The 23,182-nt window shown below is 49.4% G+C and overlaps 1 protein-coding gene across 2 annotated transcripts in view; it reads right to left on the minus strand.

The window, feature by feature from the left end:
• ASTN2 (astrotactin 2) overlaps nucleotides 1-23,182 on the minus strand; it is a 602,974-nt gene that overhangs the window by 365,672 nt on the left and 214,120 nt on the right. For both annotated transcript variants that reach the window (XM_073314892.1, XM_073314893.1), the window contains exon 6: nucleotides 11,429-11,575. In XM_073314892.1, the coding sequence (XP_073170993.1) occupies nucleotides 11,429-11,575 (147 nt within the window). The remainder of the gene's footprint in view (nucleotides 1-11,428; nucleotides 11,576-23,182) is intronic.

Genomic DNA, 23,182 nt, shown 5'->3' on the forward strand with positions numbered 1-23,182 from the left:
AGGCTTGAAGTTTTGACATTTCAAAAATTATTTTCCAGAACAAAATAGGATAAAACAGCTCAGAACACAGATATCTAACAAGGGAACAGAACAAAGCACCCAAAAGGCAGCTAGAAAGGGTTGGCTTTTTTAACTCTCTCTCTCTCTCTCTTTTTTTTTTTTTTTTTTTTTTAAGAGACGGATTATTTTTTACTTCCATTTAAGAATTTTATTTTTCCCCATTTTGTCTCTTTTAGCCCATTGCTACGTCTTGGCGAGCCAAACTCCCTTTGATCTAAAATTAGCATTTCTTTCCTGACTGCTGTGGCTGGTCATACTAAACCCCTTTCTTAATGCTTCTGCCCTTACGGGGAAGTCCCAATAGAATTAGATCCCTGCTATGGAATTCTAAAGGATGGTTAAAACAAAGAAACAGAGGCAAAAATTATAGAAGAGATCATATCCTCTGTTCAATTCTATAGTAATTTATTATTGTAGCGCCTAGAAACCCCAGTCATGGAGCAGGACCCCAGCGTGCTAGGTGCTGTACAAACACATGGGTACTTGGAATAACCCTTTTACATTTCTACAGAAAACTATTATTTTCATTTCTATTAAACAGGAATGGGCCTCTCCCACTAGGATAACACGAGCCACTCTCCACTGACTGGCCCCCTCCCATCCCTATACATATAACATTTTAAAAATACATTTTGCTTCTCAAATTCATCACAGAGAAGCAGTCAACGGACTCCATCCATGTGATCCAAAATACACTGATCTAGGAGAGAAAACTGAGGAGTGGGAGGGACAGATTTCCCTACATACCAGCAAATCTGTCCAGGACTGTGGACAGATTTCCCTACATACCAGCAAATCTGATCTCCGCTATGGGAGAGTGGGACACTTCACTCCATGACTTCCCTGCATGTCTCTGGAATGGGGGTGGGGGATGTCTCCCTTCCTCCTTGAGAGTGTCCACCTGCTCTCTGGGGGAGAAAGAGGAATGAAATCCTCAGATTCACTCGAGCTCTGGGGGTTTGATTGTGTAGAACACACACATTAATTGTAGAAATGGACCCAAATGGAATCCCCGAGCTGAATGGTGTGAGCAGCATTCCCTGTGATTCCACGGGGAACACGGCTGTGGGGGGCAGGAGAGAACTGGACCAGCATTTGGGAGGGAGGGGTTTGGAACCCAGATCCAAATCACTGACTGTAGTTTGCTCCTGTTTCCATAAAGGGCCAAGGCTCAGATCTAAACGTGCCCAAACTCAGTGGAAATTCAGATCCTGGGACTCAGGCAGATCTGGACTCGGCGGCTCGAGGCTGTTACTAATGATCACATTTTGCACGCCAGCCAAAGCCGAAGCCACTGAAGAGTCTCCACAAGTTTTAAATTAGTGATTAAAACCCTGTATATTTCTACAGCTGACACCAGAACCATCTCTCCTGCGGGAGGGACTTAGTTTGATTTTTAATTGTTAAAGCTCTCTTTATGGACAATTATCTGTGCCATTAGCAGTGCATCTCTGAATTTTGCTGGAGATTCATCTGTTCTTGACATTTTCTATGGAGCGCTTTGCAATGGCAGTTTCCCAAATGAACCCCCGTGGCCTGGTTATAACTACGCCCCCCATGCTGTGCTCCACTGTATGGTGTCAGTCTTGCCCAACGAGGGGCCATCTGTTTGGGGAAGAACAGCGTACAACATCCTCCATCCCAGAATGCTGCTGCTGCTGCCAGCTCCTCCATTCAAACTCTGCATGGAAGCAGGCAGCCAAGAACACCCAACTGGAGAGTCCGTCCTTAGGCGAACGCGCCACGTCAGCTGCACTGGGGAAACCTGCATGGATGAAGATTCCAGAGCTGGGCTCAAGGTGGCATAATTCCGCTGAGTGCGGAGGAGTCTGTCTCAGAGGCACATTCCCCTCTGGAATTGAGGAAACTGAGGCAGATGCAGCCGTCCCACCCCTTCTCTCCAGGACCCAGAGGGTTTGGCTAGTCCCGATCTCAGGCCCATCCAGAGCGGGCCAGGCTGCTGCCCATTGCATTCTCGTTAGCGTCCCCCTTGGGTTGAAGGACAACAGCAAATCCTCCAAAAGGCTGCATGTTTCCAGGTAAGGCTTCTGCTCTTCCCGGCATTCCACCTCAATCCAGATCTTTAAATTGGCTTGTATCTCCCTCCCCCCCCGAACCCCTCCCCGCAACTCTCCTGCCACCCGATGACATAAGAAAGCAAAGCTATTAATCATTATTATTATTACCATCAGCAGCAGCATCTTAGGTTGATAATTTGGCCCCTCTGAACACAGTGGAGGCTGAAAATGAAATCAGATTGTCAAAGGAAAGCTTCCACTGAATTCTCAGAGCCTCCAAACTCTCACGGCACAGCCTTGGGCCATTGTCCAATCACATTCTCTGGAAACTGGACAATAGTTCAGAGAAATCCAGCCTCACTCTCATTGTTCCGCAATGTTTATGAAGGCCAGGCAATGATAAAGGCTCAAACAAGATACATCTGCATGTCAATGGAAGAGATTCTGCTGCTAGGCACAACGAGCAAACATCCTCCTTGCTGTACAGCACCAGAAACAGCAGAGCAAGTGAAACATGCCAACTCGAGATGCTATGGGAGAAGGAAAAGAAAATGTACTCTCTGTACTCATCAGGAGAGCAGAATTAGATATCCAGGATATTTCTTGCTGCAGGATTTTTTAAAAATGCCACGTTTTCCATACGTCCCAGCAAAAACTGGGAAAGTTTTTTTCCACATTTTGTAAACCACCACCCCCTCTCCCCCCATGTCAATCAGCTGCAGAAATTAACCACAGGCCGGCTGCACACATGTATTCCACAAGGGCCTCCCCCATCTATCACCCACTGGACATGCTGCGGTGCTACCTTTCTTCCTCTCTCCCAGTTAAGGTTCCCAATAAGCTCCCCTTAGCCCCAGGATGGCAAAGCCCTTCTGTGCACCTTGCCTACTCTGTTTCCCCCCACTCTGAAATGGAAACTGACATAAGCGACGTTGAAGATACCCCCTTAAAGAGGCCCCAGCTGATCGGATTCCCAGCCTGCAGTCCTGGCACATATATCCCCACACCCTGGTGCCTTGAAGGGGATTTGAGGACAGGCGCCACCTCAGTTTCAAGCTCCTCCTTGCCCAGAAAATAGAGCAAAGGAGAGAGCGAGAGGTGCTCACCTGCCCTCCCAAACTAAGCTGGCAACCTGGGCTTCCTGGCTGGGTGGCCTGTGCCTGTTGCAGGCAGCCCTGTCTCTCGCTTGCAGGAGGCAAGCCACCTTTTGGAGGGAGGGAGGGGGAGGGAGGCAAGCAAAGAGAGAAAATCTCGGGATCAGAAGCCTGTCAAAGGAACGATAAAAACATGATGTACTTCAGTCTGCGGAATCTATTAGCTCGTCATACAAAAAGTGTTTGTGCTGGAAAACAGCCTTTGATCTGGGCTGATGTAGCCCACGAACTGTTGTTAATATTTAGAATGAGCATCCAGCTGTTTGCCAACAGTTTCTTACAAGCCGAGGGTATAGAAGCAAGGCTATGCGTTATTGGGGAAACCACGATGACTTGATGATTCAGAGCCCGCGCGCACCCCACACAGCCACAGAAATGCAATGGCATTCAAGACAAGCAGCCCTCAGATATGGTCTCTTGAAGAGAAAGATGTATTGCCTCAGTCAATCAGACTGAACAGTGTCCCTAGAAGGGGAAAACACTGCTTACTGTGAAGTGTTTGTACAGGGCTTCCATGATTAAATGCAACAGCATGATTGCATATTCAGGTACTACCAAAGGGAAAGCCTGGTTCAAAGTCCACTGAGTCCATCTGTTGATTTCAATGGGATTTGAATACGGTTCTAAGCAGGGTCCCAGGTGACAAGCAAACAGGAATAGGATTCCCTCTTGCAGTTTGCAGCGGTGAGACAGCTACATGAAGGGTCAAATCTTGCTCTCTGTTTCACTGGTGCAAATCTGGAGTTCCTCTGTGGGAGTCAGTAGGTTAATTCCAGATTTATCCCAGTGTCCCCAAAAGTAGAATGTAGCCACAATGCCAGCGGAAATGCAGCCAGTTCCCCAGATTGAGAGTCTAACGTTTGATGTTAATGTCATATGCAAACGCATGTGCGGGGCATGCTGGGCACACAAGACTGAAATGTCTGAGGAAACAAACGAATGCCTGGTCACCTCGAAGAGTGGCTGAAGAGCGAGCGAAAGCAAACAATTTAAAGCAACAAATTTAATTAAAAACAAAATGAGAAGTGGTTGCAGGCCCAACGTTGCTGCCCGAGGAGCTCAGTCAACCTTCAGGGGAAGTCAGCGAAAGCCGCTAATAGCTGCACGCCATTCCACAAGCGTAGAGGAGATGATCATGTGGGAAGGAGATAAATCATTTTCAGATGAAACAATTAGAGATCAGCTGCATGGCAATCATGGAATGGCATTCATCAGGGGCAGGGAAAGTTACATCTTATTTAAAATCCTGCTGCCCTTGTAAGGGGGCAATCCGAGGGGTTGGCTTGGACCTGGAAAACCTCATGGGGTTTTCAGCCTGTTTCCCCCTCTGCACAATTGGGACAGCGAGATTCAGCTGACCACTCCAGCTAACAGCAACTGGATTGAAGGGCTGCTGATTTGGACCTGATTTCAGGCACCAGCGTAGCTGCCCCAGTGCAGATGGGAAAAGCTGCCAGGAGAGGAATCTGCCCCCCCGTCCCCCCCAACCCCCTTGAAACTAGGGTAAAAGTGCCTCACAGTGCAAATCGCTGCTTATAGGGGTTCAGCCCGTCTGCTCCAGAGGTTGCACGGGAACCAGCTACACCGGGGGGTTGAAATTGGGGTAAATCTTCAAGGGGGGCAAGGCCTAAATGTTTGAGTGGGAGGGAGTTTCACAGGACGGGGGAGGGGGCGTGGGGGGTTGGCTCACTGCCCTGGCTGGCCCAACCAAGTCCAAGTCCACTGACTTTGAAGGGCTGGAGCAAGGACTATCTTTTCTCGAGGTTTGCTGGAGAGTGGACGGGATGGAGAGGGGAAGGAGCAGGGGGAGCTTCTTTGAAAAACGTTACAATCCACTCTGGCACATGTGCTTTGAGTTCCACAATGGGGCATCGTTTATAAACCAAAGACCCCCTCCAGACTGAACATCGCTGCCGCCTCATGCTCCAGAGAGTCTCCCCAAGCTCCCCCACTACCACAGCCAGATGTAAACACATGCCCCTGCCGTACACAGGTTGTGAGAACGGGGAGGGGGGAGTTAATGGATACCCCATTTCAAACTGTTCTGCAGCAAGGACACACCCGAGGCTAAGTCCTCCGGGTCTCTTTCTCCAGCCGTGGTTTCTCTACAGGCAGCTCTTGTCACTTGTATCTCTACATTTTAAATGATTCCTTACATGAAAGACCCATTGTGAGTGCTTAACTGAGGAGTGGCGAACATATTCTTAGGGGATTTTGACAATTCAACCAAGGAGCTCTTTCTATTTTTTTTTTGTTCCCTTCTTTCTTGCTGCTGATAAATGGTACTTTAAGTAACACTTAAAGGTTGAAATCCTCACAAAAGCTACTCTGTATGAGTCTATAATTGTGATCCCGCTCTGAAATTAGAATGACGTCTTCCACTCACCATGGGGTGACATGGTGGTAGGATCTCGGAGTTTCTGACTGTGTCAGCTGGAAATTTGGGAGCAAGTTGTCCCAGGCTGAGGGGTTGGGGAGGGAGAGTAAGAGGGAGGAGGGAAACGCCCAGAAGTTCCCCTCGTGGAACGGCACCCAAGTATTTGGGGCTTGCCCACTAGTGAAATGAAGGAGGGGATTCCCCACCAGCACTCATGGATTCCCCTGAAAACAATAATGCAGATCCCAGGAGATTCACAAGAGGACAATGAATCTGGGACACCACCCCACGGTAACATGACTCCATTGGAGAGGTACTGACAGGACGTCCCCCACTGGCAGCTGCCCCTAGACCCCCTCCTTAAAAGTGGGTTGCACAGCACTGGGAAGAATCTCACCAACGGTCATAGCAGCTTAAGCGCATGAGAGGTGGGTGGGGGTTTTGTTTTGTTTCGGGTTGTTTTCTGCAAGTTGCCTGCCTGGCTTAGGCTGGGGGTTGGGGTGGAGTAGTACCTTCCGTCTGGGTGCCCTGCTTCTAAGCCCAAGATCCACTCTGGCAGGCTACCCGGGGAGGGGGAGGGATGTGCCACAGAGGCAGCTGTGCAGTGCAGAAGGAAACAGACTCACACACAGGCCATCTCCCCTTGCCCCTTCCCACGATGACTATGTCAATGTAATTACCTGTGCTCTACCATTCCCCTGCATTCTGGCAAGTTGTAATGGAGCCAACTCCCACCTCTATAATGCGGGGCGCGTCTGACGAAACCCCACAAAACATGGGGATTTAAATGTAAAAGGTCTATTCCAAATATTTTTAAAAAGCAGAGGGAATCGAGAGAGCAGCAAATCGCCTGCGCCAAGGACCCTCCAACCTCTCCAACAAGAGTAGGTACTGGGGGGGGGGTGGATGTTAGCTTGCAACCAGCTTCTATTTATTTGGCTGTCCCATAACATTGAGACAAAGCAGCGATACAAAACCTGAGGCTCATTGTTCTGAGAGGAGGAGAAAACAAACAAACAAATGAAAGAAAGAAAATGAACGGAGAGAGAGAGAAAAAGAGCAATAGAGACGGTTTGGTTATTAAAGCCACCTGGTGCAATAGACTCTCCTCTGCCCCCTTTTGCTTGCGTTCGACATCTGTTTCCATTCCTGTATTCATCCGCCTCTGGACCTCTGCAGCTCCAATTCGCTCAGCTGCCTGATGATGCAGCTTGCTCTGGGGGTGGCTTCTCCCTGAGGCCCAGTGGCCCACACTGCTTGGCTTTTATCCAAGCTGGCTTTGGAATGCGGCACATCTGAGCAAGCTCCCATTTATCTGCTACAAAAGGACGGGGTTTGTTTGTTTTTCCAGGCTCTCCCTTTGACAGCGTTTCTTGTAGAGCTGAGGATGCTGCTAGCAGCGGCTCCACTCTGAGATTTGCCGCGGCCAACAGCATCTATTAAGAAACCGTGCCTCAAAGGGGATCTTTGACGCCAGTCTAGCCTCACACCTGGGACTGTGTTGAACAAGTGCACCAGCCCTCCCCTTCCTCAGAGGCTGGCTCATCACTCCGCAAACACCAGAGCGTGCTGCTGACAGAGCCTCGAGTATTTATGTTCATGGCAATGTCTGAAAGACGTTGAGCACACGCTTATGGCTCACACAATACTCTGCTTTAACACTGATCAAAGCTCCAAAGGCTTGTCTAACCTGGGGGAGCTTGAAGGGGTGTCATTACATCCATGTAGCTCCAGGGGCACACACCCCTGATGAAGACGCTGCACCAGTGCAAAACTGGGCTTGAGAGCCCTGTGTGCAACTAGCGTAGAGCCTGGCAGTAAGATTGGGATTCTGTGGGTCCCGCCAGACCCACTGGCGTAATAGCCGGAGTGGGACGGGAGCGGGATTGCAAACAGTCCCGGGCAGAGCTCTGTGGTGCAGCTCATCCCAGTAAAAAACCAGGGTCAAATCACTTATGTAAGCCCGATCTTTTACCAGGGCAGGACATCTACATGGTGATTTGCACCCACTTGTGCTCAAACAACCCAGTATAGACAAGGTCTAACTCTGACAATGAGCCACTAGCTCCATCTTCCTTCTGGTCCCCAAGCCAATTCCCTTCTGTTCCGCCCAATTCATCCCATGCAGAGCAGGAGAGAGGAAATTTGCCTCTCCTCCTTCCTGCCCCCTCTCTTTTCTACATACATTAAGGGCTGCTGTCCAAACAGAAGAATTAGCCTCCGGTTTTGAACTCGGCTATTCCCTTTGCCGAAGAGTGAAATTAGCAACGATCTGTGCTGGGGAGAAACCAAGCCAAGAACACTTCCCTGGGTGTCATTAAAATTTCCCACCCCAGCTCAATGCGGTGATCTCCTTAAATGTTTTATAATATTTTGCTGCCAGCCTGGCACTACCTGGGGATTTGTTGTTATTTAAAGGAAAGAATGGCTCTAAGCAATTCTCCGTTCCAAGACAGGGCCTCAGAGTGCCGGTGCATCTCATGATGAGATTTCAGGAAAACAGATCTTTGCTGCAAATTGTCTCTGTTGCTCCCAGTTCCATCTGGAGCCCTTGACCCCATTTCCCATTACAAAAGAAAAAAAAAGTTTTCACAGTTTATAATGATATTTTACAGTTTCGTTGCAAATCTCATTTCCCTTCTCCTGCAAACCTTTTCACCACTCCTCTCACCACTTTCTCTTTAGAAAAGTCATTAAGGCGGGATGGGAGATCAGCCTGTTTTCCCCAAGTTCCAGAGAGATTAATCTGTTTTATTGGTATTTCATTGTCATCTCTGCTTGAATGTTCTGGGTATTTGCATAATTTGCAGTACCACCCTCTTCCTGGAGACAGGAATATAACCGGCTCCATTTTCACTTTAATGCTATGGAGTCACCACCTTATATTTCATCACAGTTTTCGAGGGTGCAGTGTCATCAGATGGTTCGAATTATGGACCAGGAGTCTGGGCTCCTGGGTTCTAGCCACACCACCGTGTTGTTCTGTGACCTTCAGCAAGTCACCTTAGCTCTCCCTGCTTCAATGTAGCTGACTGGGAGTTAGGAATAGCACTCGTTTCCTTCCATGACTATTGGGTGTCTTGACTAGCATTTGGCTACTATGCATTCATGCAGAGCCTAACACAGCAGGGCCCAGAACCTGACTGGTGGTTCCAAGCACTACCAGAACAAACAGTAAATAACAATATATAAATACACTACGTTCCTTGGATGCAAGTGGATAGAGAAGGAGCAGCAGCCTCTCTTATCAGGGCAACGGTTGCTTGTTTTCTTTCCTAGTCACCGATTACTCATCAGCTATGTTCTATGGAAACGCCACTCACTCCAGTCTAAGGTCTAAGCGCTCTTTTTATTTATTTGAAGGCTGAGGAGAAGTATCTTGTTTCGTTTTGACATCCATTTCACACACACGCCCTCCCCTGTTCTCAACCCTGAATTTTTCCAACTTCAGCCTACAGCTGCAAAATGGAAACACACTCAGCATTGCTGGTAAGGGCTCAAAGGTTTGCTTTTTATAGGCTATCCAGCATGTGCTGAGGCAGGATTTTCAAAGCCTAGCATATAAGTAGCACCCTCAAGACTTACATCTGATGTTGCAAAACAGGTAGCTGCCCACCTCCGTACCATACTGCACCGAGGCCTGCTTGGGTCTAATTTTAAAGCCTGACCCAAACCCGACTAGCCCACAGCTGGCCTGACCCAAGCCTGAGAGTGCCAAGTCATTTTCAGACCCAAACCGAATCTTGCACTTGCTGCTCTACCTGGGTCAGCACCCCGTCACTGTTTCATGCTTGGGACGTGGCCAGGGGAGGCTTCCTGTTCTCCATGCCCACAATCTGTCTCCAGGCTGTGGGCCCCGCTCCTGCTGGGCAATGCCCCCTGGCTGCTGCATGCGTGCTGTGAGAGGCGCTACGGCTCCTCGGCGCATTCGCGATGCAGTTCAGCGAGGCAGTGGCAGCCGGCAGCAGTGGGGCACGCAGCTGCCGCTCTGCCAAGCCCCCGGGCCGGAGAAGGTGAGCAGAGACAACCCAGCCCAAGCGTGTTAGGTTATTTTCAGGCCCAAACTGAACCTAACACATGTCATCAGGTCCCACTGGGTTCAGGTCTAGTTCCGCAGGCACATTAATCCAGCCAGTGCATGTAATGCTCATGTGCACAAGTACCGTTTTGGGGTGCACTAGAGATCAGTGCAAATTTTGTGGGTACCAACCTTGGAAAATGTCATCATAAACACCAGGGTTGGGATGCGTAGCCCATTTGTGGTTCTGTGCAGGATTAAATGGCTGTGAATTCATTTTGAGGCCAGAGGGGGACCATTATGAGCATCTAGTCTGAACCCTGTGCAACGTGGACCAGACCGTTTCACCCAGTGAGGCGGACGTGCCATAAATTCCATCTCACCGCAGTTGGCCCCTTCAAGGGTCACTTCCTTTGCTGCTTCATAAGCCTTTGTCCTCCCCACCAATGCTAGCACCTCCCCAGTCTCCGGCGAACAGCCCCGGACTGGATCAGAACCGGACGCCCAGTAGTGCAGTATGGGTGCAAGCTAAGAGTGACTGCAGCCCCCTAAGCAGCATCGAATTCTTTTGGACAAAAGACCACCCTCAGCCTGTCCCAGGCGGTAAGGAGAGCGCAGGAGCTAAAGAATTGGAACCGACTGAATAATGGGCCCCGTCTTCAGAATTTTGCCCTCATGTTACTGAAAAGTTACACTTGACGCTCACTGCACATTATATGGAAAAGGTCAGTGAAACAACAAACACAAGGAGGCAAGCTGGCGAAAGCAATAAATAGTGACAGTTGCCTTTGTCTAATTCTTCAGAGCCTCTCGCTCTTCACTCCAACACTGGTAATTTCACGTTCTCCGGAGCGGCGAGGGCCAGAGACAAACAGCTTCACTCTGACAGGAGGGAGAGCATCCATGCAGCTTCCCGGGGTTCGCCGGTGAAGCCCAGTGCTTCACTTCAGAGCAAGCAGGGATTTCAGTCGGACACAGAGTTATAAAACAGAGGTGGGGGGAAGATTTCTGCCTTCCCCTCGTGCCAACAGCTTTGCATGCTTGGGTTTTAGTTCCATGGGGCTGGCATCTCTCTGTCTGAATTGGCTCTGTATGCAGAACCAGGGAAGTTTCCCTTGAGGTACAAATATAATGCACTTGACAGCTCTTCTGTTGGGGAGGGGGAGGAATCTCAGAGGAAAGCTGAGCCGCTCTGATGCCAACAATACAAATGCAACATAAAAGGACTAGTCTCCCTCCCACACAACCAAACCCATAAATCACTCCATACTCGCCGTGTCTTCCTCACAACCTCCCCGCCCCCTTTTCAAGTGAGAGTGAATGCGGTGCTGCTGAGGACTTGCCAGATTGTCAAACCCCCGAGAATGAAGCCTTCTCTTTATACAAAAAAATAAGTATGCACAGACAGAGCCTGATGCAGCAGTGAGCCTCAACCCCGTCCTAGAGAGCTCTCTCCCTGGACGTAGAGAGGGGAAAGAACTCTCCATGGCAAAAGTTCTTTTCCTCTCCCCGCTGGGGATATCAAACATTGTTTTAGGGTTAGTGTGTGGGGTGCTGGGGAAAGGGGGGAGTTAGTGTCCTATAACAGATTGTCCCCAGGTGTTTTTCTAGGCCGTCCCAGCGCTGAGGAATAAAGTGAAGGGTGGAAAGTCCCCTGAAGGGTGGTTTGAGAAAGGGGAGTTCTAGGAGGCACTTGGGAACGTCACAAAGCAAAGGACTCTACTGACTAGATTGAACTGGGAAGCTCCAGGGCCCCAGGATGCCAAGTCCTTACACAGAGGTGTTGCTCTCGGGATCTTACCGTCTGCAATGAAGTGCTCGGGCACATGAAGCGTGACCTTCACTGTCAAAGGGCAGGACAGCTGGGTACCACACACCATGGCCAGGATGCAGGAGCTGACTGCAATTAGCATCAGGGCCGTCTTGTTCACCGGACTCTTCAGAGAGCCTGCAATGCAAACAGACACGCATATATACACAGAGGCCAAAGTGAAGTAATAGCGTCTCGAGCTAAAGGGGAAAGACGTGGATCCAATTTGCATCTAACCCATCATGAGCAGCACAAAAGAACAAGAGCAATTCGATCTAACTCTTTAGGGCCCTACCCCGTTTCTGGATACCCATCCTCACCATAATGTCTGAGCACCTCACACTAACTTCAGGATTTTATCCTCACAGCAATCTTGTCAGGTTGAGAAGCACTGTCCCCATTTTACAGATGGGGAAACCAAGGGGCGGGGCAGATTAAGTGATTTACTCAGACGATATGGGAAATCTATGGCTGAGCCAGAGATTAAACCCAGGGCTCCCCCGTCCCACTCCAATGCCCTGTCCACTCAACAACTCACCTGCCTCAGTTTCCCCATCTCTCACTTGAGGATAACACCTACCTGCCTGCCTGCCACGGTGGTTGTGATGCTAAACTCATCAGTAACTGTAAGAAGGCCATGCTAGGGGAAAAGTATGTTTTACTAGAAAAATGTTTCAGTTAATTATGTCTCGTGCTGAAAGGCATTGCAGATAAGAACAAGCGATGTTTGAAGACAAATTAGTTCTGTCATGTTAAAGCTTGAAGAACGTAGAATCACAGGGTTAGAATGGGGCGCAAGGATTGTCTTGCCTAGCGCCCTGCTGAGACGCAGGGTTTGTTGTGTCTAAACCATCCAACATTTAGGGGATGTCTGCCTGGCACATTAAGCCCAGGCTCTGACTCAGGTTTTAGCCACTCCCACACACAGATCAGTCTGACTCAGGTCAGCCAACACTCAGGACGAGCGTCCTAGGACCCTGCTGAGGAGGTGGATCAAAGCCCAAGTCCCACTGTAGCTCGAATCCAAGCCCTGACCTGTTGCAGTGCGGATGCAGCGTTTAAGCTGCAGACCTGAGTCAGAAGGTCTGTGTAGTGGAGTATGGCCCTGGCAGCATGGCTGTGAGACCCGGGTCCAGCAATTGTAAATTTAGGTTTATAATGCTGGGTGGATGCTTTAGCACAAGATGACCCGTGCCTGCTGACAGTGCGGGGGCACAACCCTGGAACAGCTTGACTCACTCCCCTCTCCCGGCAGCCCTCCCCCTTCTGGAAAGCAGCCCCCTCACCCCTCTGGGAAAGCAGTTACCCCTCCGTGCAGCTCCCAACTCCTCCTCTGCCTCTCCCTGCAGAGTTAAAGCAGCGGCACCTCTGAGCAGCTCCCAGCTCTTCCTCTACCCCTGCCTCTGCCGCTCCCTGCCCAGCACGGCTCACCGGCTCAGCTGCTCTGAAGGGAGGGGGCCCTGATGCACCACTTGACCCCACATGCCCTCCCCCACATGTCACCTCTGTTGGAAACCCTGAGTCCACAAACCCAGGTCTCACAGAGCTGGGTTTACAATGTCGTGTAGACATATCCTCAATGACTTCAGTCTGAAGCTTTTCCATCCTGTTATTTCTGGTGTTGGTTGCGTTTTGTTAAGATTAGTCAGTCCTCGGATCAATCCCTGTTAAGGCCCAATCTTTCAGAAGTGGCTAGCAATTCTGGGTGCTCCAATTTTTAGGTGACCCAACCTCAGCCACCCTAAAGGGGCCTTAATTTCAGAGAGTAGGTGCTCTGGGCTTTTTGAAAATTTGACTCCTTTAAAGTGCTTTAAGTTGGGAATGTGCAAACTGAGGGCCCCCCAAAAGAGATCACTCCTCATTTTTTAAAATGTAGACCTAAATTTTCATTACTTCAACGACCAAATCGATTTTCTTCAAACTTGGCTTGTTTTGCAGATCTTGCTGAGTCTTAAAAATATCAAGCCAAGTCTCAAGGCTGTGTGCAGTGTGTTATCATTAACTACACCTCGTGTCATACGTTGGTACAATATTATATATTGCACTAATTAACAAGTGATACCTAGATGCTAATTATTAATATTCCTATACTTACAAACATCTAACAGTTAATTCAGTGAGCAAGAAAACAATCTGTGCAGAGCAAACCACAGCCAGTGGATTTTACAAGAGGAGTTTTATTTTGTCAGTCACAGATGTTTACTGTTTCTCTCAAAACCCAGCTCACAAAGGGACTCCCTGCAAGTGCTAGCTAAAATATTTTCTGACAGTAGGAAGGCAGACTCCAGTTCAGGCCAACGCCATGCTGAAGGATCCCAATCCTACCCTGACACCAGAGCGATATGTGGGTCACACTGATCCCTCCCTCCATCTCTGTGGGCCATCTGTCTAACACCACGGATCACAGAACATTGGCACCTCAGTAATAATTCAGGAGCGGTGGTGCCTTTGAGGCGGAAGAGAGAGCCCAGATCTGCAGCTGCCAGGATTAACGCTCTGTCTCATCTCAGAATATGGCACAAAGCTCGGTGCGAGCAAGGTTGGTTTGATTTGGGTGTTTTTAGTGAAAGGGATAAAGTGAAAAAAGAACTCAGCTGGCTGCAGCTCTGGACAGACAGGGCCGAGGACAGAACCGGCTGTGAAATCCTACAGCATAACACACTGCTAAGGAGCCCAAGCCAGGCCAATGGCCCATTAGCTTTCTGGCAGAAGAGGCCAACTTGCTAGCTCTATACAATGAAAGGGAATTGAATCAGTGAATGAGATGGAGAACCACTGTGGGACAGTGGATTACCTCATGGGACACAAAACTATGTACCAATGGCTCCTTTTGGGCCCAGGGTGGTAGTGACCAAATGTCATTACTATCTGCCAGCTGCTTGGCAGTCTATGCTGAATGGAGTCTGTGGTCTCCATCTGCTGCCCAAAGAGGCACCATCCCAACTGGCACCCATGCTGGCCCTCTCCAGAGAGGCCAAAGATTGTGTGCTCCACTGCGGAGAAATCACCCTCTCACTGACAGCAGCCCCAAGATACATTAGTGGGGCAGGCTGGAGAAGCTCGAGTCGCTGCTGTTCGGGCCGCAGCTGCTCTCGGTCAGAGGACTTCGCTCTCCCATTAACAGATTGCACAAGCACTAAAATGGACTTAAGGCAACCTTGCGTTTAGCAATTCTGGGATGTTTGGGAAGCAGCCCTGTAGCATTTTGGAACCTTTTTTCAGGAATATAAAGACACTTAAGCGAGACCACTGATCTCCAATTAACTGCAGCCTCTGTGACAGTCTGACACAGATCACTGAATTCCCAGCAGAGCTGACTCTATCTCTGTTCAGAATTCGGGGAAAACTATTTATTTATTTCTGGAACTCGGTCTCCTTTCTGACCCCCACCTCCACACATGCACAAATCACATCAGCAAAGTGAGACCTAAAATGCATTTGTTTGAAAACAACGGGAAATACATCCACTAAGATACTCCAGTGCTCTTTACCTCATAATTTGATCGATTCTGCTTTTAGAAATATTGGTGTCAGAACAGAGAATCTCATTTAAGTTGGATTCAGAGCACGAGCCAGCTTTGAAGCTAATGGGAATATATGCACCAAAAATGCAGAGTTTTTTGCAGTGTGCTGGGGGTTTGCAAACAGGGTAAAAGTTTGGGTCTCAGGAAGGCATTCAACACTGAATTAGAGGTGCTGATCTGCTGGACAGCTCCCTGTGACAGAGGCGAGGAGAGTACAGAACAGGGATATTTACATGACACATTTCACATTCCACGTGTACCCAAAGAGCCGTACAAGCACCTTCCCCATTCCCAAAATATACCCACCGCCTAAACTTCTAGCTCTGCCACCGACCTGCTGTGTGATCTTGGGCAAGTCACTTCACTTCTCTGGGCCCATCTTCCCTGTCTTGTTTATTTAGATTGCAAGCTCCCCAAGGCACAGACTTCTCTATGTGGGCATACAACCAAGCCTGGCTGGGGCCACTCAGTGCTTTTATAACGGAAATATATCGGTGAGAATGGAAACATTACGAATCACAATAGACTAGAGAGCGCATAGCAAATGTGTATTATTTAGCCCTTATAAAGCCCCTTTCAGCCCAGGATCTCAAAGTGCTTTATAAACATTAACCCGCAAATCCTAGGGAGATAGGGAAGTACTACTCTGCTTTTACAATTCACCTGAGTCGCAGATACCACGGCTTGCCAAAGGTCACGCTGTGAGTCAGTGGAAGAGCTGGGAGCAGAAAGCAGGGACCCTGACTCCCAATCTCCTACCCTTCCTACGTGTACCACTAGTGCCATGGCTCTTGATGCTCCACCATTCACTCCCGAACTTTTTTTTTAAAGAAAGCGGCACATGGACCAAAAAAGCAACCGCTGCGCCAGACCCAACGACCTCCTCTTCCTGCGGAAGAGCGAAACGTTTGAAATAGCCAAAGGCCTGAGCAGCCGAGCTCCCGGCAGATGGGGCTGAATGTCGGAGGGAAGGAACAATGTGCTGCCGTTCTCATTTCACTGGCCCTCCTCCCACGTCTCCACCCCTGCTCCATTGCCCTGCTCATTTTCATCTTGTGTATCTAATTACTGACATCCCAAACAGTAAACACCATCGCCCAAGGGTGGCAAGCAGGGGGCTCTGTTCAACCGATCCGCAACAACGGGGCTTATGTTTGAGCTGAAATTAGATTTCCGATTCAGCTCTTTATTGCTTGAGGCCAGTCTGCTGCCAGGTTCTAAGGAACGCTAACCGAATACACAGCTCATTCCCTCACTCATTAAACAGAGGGGCATTTCTCTCGTTTTCCATCCCACCGCCTGCTCTTCAGACCACTAACGCTTCAGCAGAAGCACTTCTGGGCTGCGTTTAAACACCCATCTGGAGATAAACAGTTTAGTGCCAGATCTCTGAAAAACCCAGGGAAATGGATGTGTTACGACCTGTGTCTAACTAAACACACCTCTAGGGGTTAGCCAGAGGCAGTTGGGTTTGTTTGAGAGGCACAAAACAAAACAAAAATCCAACCCCACCCTTGCCCCAGGGGTGTCCAAACTCCCAGGTATTGCAATAACCGTCAGCAATCATTGAATTGTCTTAGGTGACTTAGGCTGGAGACCCAGGCTTTGCTGCTCTCAATTTATCCCCCCACACCCCTTCCCACAAGCCTGGGACTACCACCAAGATGTTCGCACAGCAGTTTGCCAATCCCAATTCCATCTAAAGGCTGGCCCCAGGTTTATGCTCTACAGGCGGGGAGGGGGCAGGGAATGGAAGCTCTAGATGGAATGAGGCTGCGAGTTGGGCAGCAGGAGGCCCAAGGGGGTGAGGGGAGAGAGGCGAGGGTCGGCCTCCTTCCCAGGCAGCAGCACACAGCTCCTGCCAGCTGAGAGCTCCATCGGACCTTTGTCCGCTGACCCAGTGCCCCAGTGGCAGAGCGGAGAAGGACCTGTGACTTGGAGTCATTATCCCCGTTCTGCTCTCACCTTATTCGAGATTATATAAATATATCACCTTCTCCATAGAGCAGCATTACCCACCCCCACTCACTCCCATGCACCTGGCTGGGGGTGCGGGGCAGAATCAGGTCTCCTTTCCTTTCTCTTGCATGCATGGTTTGGGGGCAGGGTGAATTGGGCAAACAGCCTCTCTTCTCTTCACAGCAGCCAAAGGCACAATCTGAGCAGGGGGACAAGGAGGGGTCTTACTCCTTCTCTGGCTAAGTAAAGGCCTGAGTAGGGAAGACAGACACTCCCGGGGTAGACTCCTTGCAGCAGGTGAAGGAGGAGTGGGGCGATGCTGCTGAGTATTGAGGCACATGAAGGTGGAGGAGCAATGCTGGGGTAGCAGAAGGGATGTCGTACTCTGTAGGGTTCTCCACCCTCGGCCTTCCACCCGCACTTTTGCAGCCTTATAAATAATAAGCAAGCTGCCCAAAAAATAAATCCTTCCTTTCCTCCACCCCAAGGCAGGGCAGTACGAGAGGCCAAAATGGTTGGCTTCAGTATTCACAGCCAGTTTTCATGCCAAGTCAGGAGCCCCAGTGGAGAACCTGCCGCTGACAGAGAGCATCTGTCACAGATAGGAGGATGGTAGGGCCCCAAACCAAGGCAGTATGGTGTGGTGGAAGGAGTATGAGGAATGAGACTGGAAGCCATGAACTTCTGGACTTCAATCCTCCTTCCACCAATGACTTTGGGCTTGTCAAGAGGCAAGTTAGCACCTGGCAGGCTGGGGGTATAAATCTACGGCATACCAGCACATCACTCACTAACTGTCCACGCGGACCCTGCTGCTACGCACTAAGAGTTCCCTAGAGCGGTTTGAGCTATTGCTCTTTGAAACAGGAGTAGGTCAACACTCAAGAGGGAAATTTTAATGTGCGGCAGCAGCATCCACACACAGTTCACGGCACGCTACACTCCAGCTTGTCGCGCACTAACTGGTCATGTAGACAAGCTCTTAGGTAGCCTTGGGCAAGTGACTTCAAATCGCTGTGACTTAGTTTCCCAGTCTATAAGAGGTTGGATAACACTCCTTCATAGGGTTCATGTCTGACACAGGCCCAGCTCTGTGGAGTCCTCCAGTGGTATTATCTGCCTGAGCGGCTGGGTTAGAGTGCAGAAACCACAGATTTGCTTTCCTTGTTGCCTTTGAAGTCTCCGCTCTAAGGGTTCGTGAACACAGTCTGTTTGCATGCAGTCTGCTTGGCTTGAAAGTAAGAAGTCATCGGTGATCCCCAGCTGAGGATGAAGGAGGAGGAACAGTCAAGGAATTATGATGTGATTGGAATAACAGAGACTCTGTGGGATAACTCACATGACTGGAGTACTGTCATGGATGGATATAAACTGTTCAGGAAGGACAGGCAGGGCAGAAAAGGTGGGGGAGTTGCACTGTATGTAAGGGAGCAGTATGACTGCTCAGAGCTCAAGTATGAAACTGCAGAAAAACCTGAGTGTCTCTGGATTAAGTTTAGAAGTGTGAGCAACAAGGGTGATGTCGTGGTGGGAGTCTGCTATAGACCACCGGTCCAGGGGGATGAAATGGACGAGGCTTTCTTCCAGCAACTCATGGAAGTTACTAGATCGCAGGCCCTGGTTCTCATGGGAGACTTCAAGCACCCTGATATCTGCTGGGAGAGCAATACAGCGGTGCACAGACAATCCAAGAAGTTTTTGGAAAGGATAGGGGACAATTTCCTGGTGCAAGTGCTGGAGGAACCAACTAGGGGCAGAGCTCTTCTTGACCTGCTGCTCACAAACAGAGAAGAATTAGTAGCGGAAGCTAAAGTGGATGGGAACCTGGGAGGCAGTGACCATGAGACGGTTGAGTTCAGGATCCTGACACAGGGAAGAAAGGAGAGCAGCAGAATACGGACCCTGGACTTCAGAAAAGCAGACTTTGACTCCCTCGGGAAACTGATGGGCAGGATCCTCTGGGGAAATAACATGAGGGGGAAAGGAGTCCAGGAGAGCTGGCTGTATTTTAAAGAATCCTTATTGGGGTTACAGGGACAAACCATCCCGATGTGTAGAAAGAATAGTAAATATGGCAGGCGACCAGCTTGGCTTAACAGTGAAATCCTTGCTGATCTTGAACACAAAAAAGAAGCTTACAAGAAGTGGAAGATTGGACAAATGACCAGGGTGGAGTATAAAAATATTGCTCGGGGATGCAGGAGTGAAATCAGGAAGGCCAAATCACACCTGGAGTTACAGTTAGCAAGAGATGTTAAGAGTAACAAGAAGAGTTTCTTCAGGTATGTTAGCAACAAGAAGAAAGTCAAGGAAAGTGTGGGCCCCTTGCTGAATGAGGGAGGTAACCTAGTGACAGAGGATGTGGAAAAAGCTAATGTACTCAATGCTTTTTTTGCCTCTGTCTTCACGAACAAGGTCAGCTCCCAGACTACTGCACTGGGCAGCACAGCATGGGGAGGAGGTGACCAGCCCTCTGTGGAGAAAGAAGTGGTTTGGGACTACTTAGAAAAGCTGGACGAGCACAAGTCCATGAGGCCGGATGCGCTGCATCCGAGAGTGCTAAAGGAGTTGGTGGATGTGATTGCAGAGCCATTGGCCATTATCTTTGAAAACTCATGGCGATCAGGGGAAGTCCCGGACGACTGGAAAAAGGCTAATGTAGTACCCATCTTTAAAAAAGGGAAGAAGGAGGATTCTGGGAACTACAGGCCAGTCAGCCTCACCTCAGTCCCTGGAAAAATCATGGAGCAGGTCCTCACGGAATCAATTCTGAAGCACTTAGAGGAGAGGAAAGTGATCAGGAACAGTCAGCATGGATTCACCAAGGGCAAGTCATGCCTGACTAATCTAATTGCCTTCTATGATGAGATAACTGGCTCTGTGGATGAGGGGAAAGCGGTGGACGTGTTGTTCCTTGACTTTAGCAAAGCTTTTGACACGGTCTCCCATAGTATTCTTGTCAGCAAGTTAAAGAAGTATGGGCTGGATGAATGGACTATACGGTGGATAGAAAGTTGGCTAGATTGTCGGGCTCAATGCGTAATGATCATTGGCTCCATGTCTAGTTGGCAGCCGGTATCAACTGGAGTGCCCCAAGGGTCGGTCCTGGGGCCGGTTTTGTTCAATATCTTCTTTAATGATCTGGAGGATGGTGTGGATTGCACCCTCAGCAAGTTTGCAGATGAGACTAAACTGGGAGGAGAGGTAGATACGCTGGAGGGTAGGGATAGGATACAGAGGGCCCTAGACAAATTAGAGGTTTGGGCCAAAAGAAATCTGATGAGGTTCAACAAGGACAAGTGCAGAGTCCTGCAATTAGGACGGAAGAACCCCATGCACTGCTACAGACTAGGGACCGAATGGCTCGGCAGCAGTTCTGCAGAAAAGGACCTAGGGGTTACAGTGGACGAGAAGCTGGATATGAGTCAACAGTGTGCCCTTGTTGCCAAGAAGGCCAATGGCATTTTGTGATGTATATGTAGGGGCATTGCCAGCAGATGGAGGGATGTGATCGTTCCCCTCTATTCAACATTGGTGAGGCCTCATCTGGAGTACTGTGTCCAGTTTTGGGCCCCACACTACAAGAAGGATGTGCAAAAATTGGAAAACGTCCAGCGGAGGGCAACAAAAATTATTAGGGGACTGGAGCACATGACTTATGAGGAGAGGCTGAGGGAACTGGGATTGTTTAGTCTGCGGAAGAGAAGAATGAGGGGGGATTTGATAGCTGCTTTCAACTATCTGAAAGGGGGTTCCAAAGAGGATGGATCTAGACTGTTCTCAGTGGTAGCTGATGACAGAACAAGGAGTAATGGTCTCAAGTTGCAGTGGGGGAGGTTTAGGTTGGATATGAGGAAAAACTTTTTCACTAGGAGCTTGGTGAAACACTGGAATGGGTTACCTAGGGAGGTGGTGGAATCTCCTTCCTTAGATATTTTTAAGGTCAGGCTTGACAAAGCCCTGGCTGGGATGATTTAGTTGGGGATTGGTCCTGCTTTGAGCCGGGGGTTGGACTAGATGACCTCCTAAGGTCCCGTCCAACCCTAATATTCTATGATTCTATGAGGAGAAACCAGGAAATGAAGAGATAAGGAAGGGAACGCAAGAGACGGGTTGAGGAGGAAAAGGACTTCTCCTGAATTGGAGAAGGAATTGGGGCCCTCCTGTCCCACCCCACACTCCCCAACTTGTGAGCAAGGAGAAGACAGAGGAATGTGAAAATTAAAAGCAAACCAATCAGTTCTAGGGCAGAACTGTATCAGAGTTTCTTCCTCCTACTGATCCAATTAACCACTGCTTAATTAGACTGGAATGCAAAAGAAATTCCAAAAGAAAACCTCTCCTTGGAAGTCTCTGATCCTGACACCAAGCGCCAATTAGACTGGCTCTGGTCTGCCTGAGAACACCCAAGTCCCCTCTGCAGAGAGTTTGGAAGCAGCCTGCAAAGGGCCTGAATATTTTGCACCTACTGCAAGAGGAAGATAAATTCAAAGCCACCCCCTGCAAACAAACACTCCACATGCAGCCCTGTGTTTCATCTAAAATATCATTTACTTGTGCTGCCAATTACTCCTCCTTCCACTGCCTCCTCCCCAGCCCCAATATCTGGCACATAAAGGGCAGAAAACTCGGATCTGGCACTGCGGCACTGCTGAAATTAAAAGGGAACATACAGAACACGTATGGATTTTAAGCAACACTAAAATCCTGCTTGCTTGGCAATATGATGTTTCTAAATCAGGCTCAAATACATGCTTGGGAGATTAGTCTATAAAAAATAAACTTTAATGACTCCATCTTTCTCAGCACACAGCCCATAGCATTGGCCATATGTGGGTGTTAAACACCAAATACTCTTCAATCCTTTCCCCCCCAAGATATAATAGTTTCATACATAATGTTTCAAGACTGCTTGGATATTAAAACATATTTCTACCTCCCAGGAAAGACGGGGATGTAGAAATCAACCTCCTGAACTCCTTAGCAACTGAACTCCAAATCCTACAGCGCACACACCAGTGGGAGGCATGCAAAGGCACCCGCGAATCAGAAAGCAGCATTTTTAACATGGAGAGGGTGTGTTTCAGCTTGAATTTTGGCAGCACAAAAATGCAGCCGCCTCTGGGGTGGAGGGCAGGGAGTCACCAGCCACCTGATTATAAACTTGACGCAACCGACATGGCGGAATGACCCTGATATGGTATCCTGCCCCCACCCACAGCACACCTCAGACAGCTTTCCTTGCAGGTCTAGGAGGGCTACCTCCAAAGCACTCAGCTGTCCTGTGCATGTGAAGTAAGTTCACTGCCTCTAATTATCTCCCTTTATGTTCCAGTGGAGGCTCGTTAATACAGTACAACAGCGTTTCCCGATGCTCTCACACACAGAAACATCTCAAGGTGTTTTACAAGCAGGAGATCATGTTAAATCAATTCAAATACCAATTAAAGATTAACAGTGATGTTGGAAGGCTGCTCTCACTGGATCGCACCGCCCGCTGGGAAAGAAACACTGCTTTCTGTAGCTGCTGCCTGGCAGGCTCCTACCCAACCCCCAAGCCAGCCACTCCCCTTTACCCCTCCACACAGCCCATGCCCCAGCTGCAGAACCCACATTCAGTCAAGGCACTGTCCCTCAACGAAGTTCTAGCAAGCAAACCTTCCCTCCCCCATTCGGTGAATGTCCCAACCATTCTCCCCATCTTCCCAGAGTGTCCAGCCCAGAACCTGAGCCAACACCCCTTATCTGGACAGTCCTCTTTCCCCCCTAAGGTAACCAGCCGCCTCTGAACCCATGTCCGCTGCCCTCCTCTCCACAGAGTAAGCCCAGAGCAGCAGACCTTCTCTTCTCAAGTTTCTGCCAACCACACACACTGCCTTCCACGTCCATATCCCAGGCCAGGCATTCTCAAGCCTGCCGAGACCTTCTTCCAACCACACTCCACATCCCAGACTCTCACCACAGGGGCAGGACAATGCACTGTGCGTTTGTGTACGTACTGGGGAATGAGGGGGGGGAGGTTTGTTGGGGGAGAGATCATGCCATTAACTCCATGGGCCACATCCAGCGTTTGGCAAAGTAAGGGTGTGTGATCCCTGCTGAATCTGCAGGGCATTATACCTCCTCACACAAGAGTCCAGCATTGTGATCTAGCTTTCAGCACCCCTCCCCCCGCACCCCCCCATGCATTTTGGTGCTGTCAGAATCTGGGGGGGTTGGTCCAGGCCAGTCTGTAGTCCAGGGGTGGGTAAACTTTTTGCTC

Source organism: Lepidochelys kempii, chromosome 16 (genome assembly GCF_965140265.1).
Source record: "Lepidochelys kempii isolate rLepKem1 chromosome 16, rLepKem1.hap2, whole genome shotgun sequence".
NCBI classification, from domain to species: Eukaryota; Metazoa; Chordata; order Testudines; family Cheloniidae; genus Lepidochelys; species Lepidochelys kempii.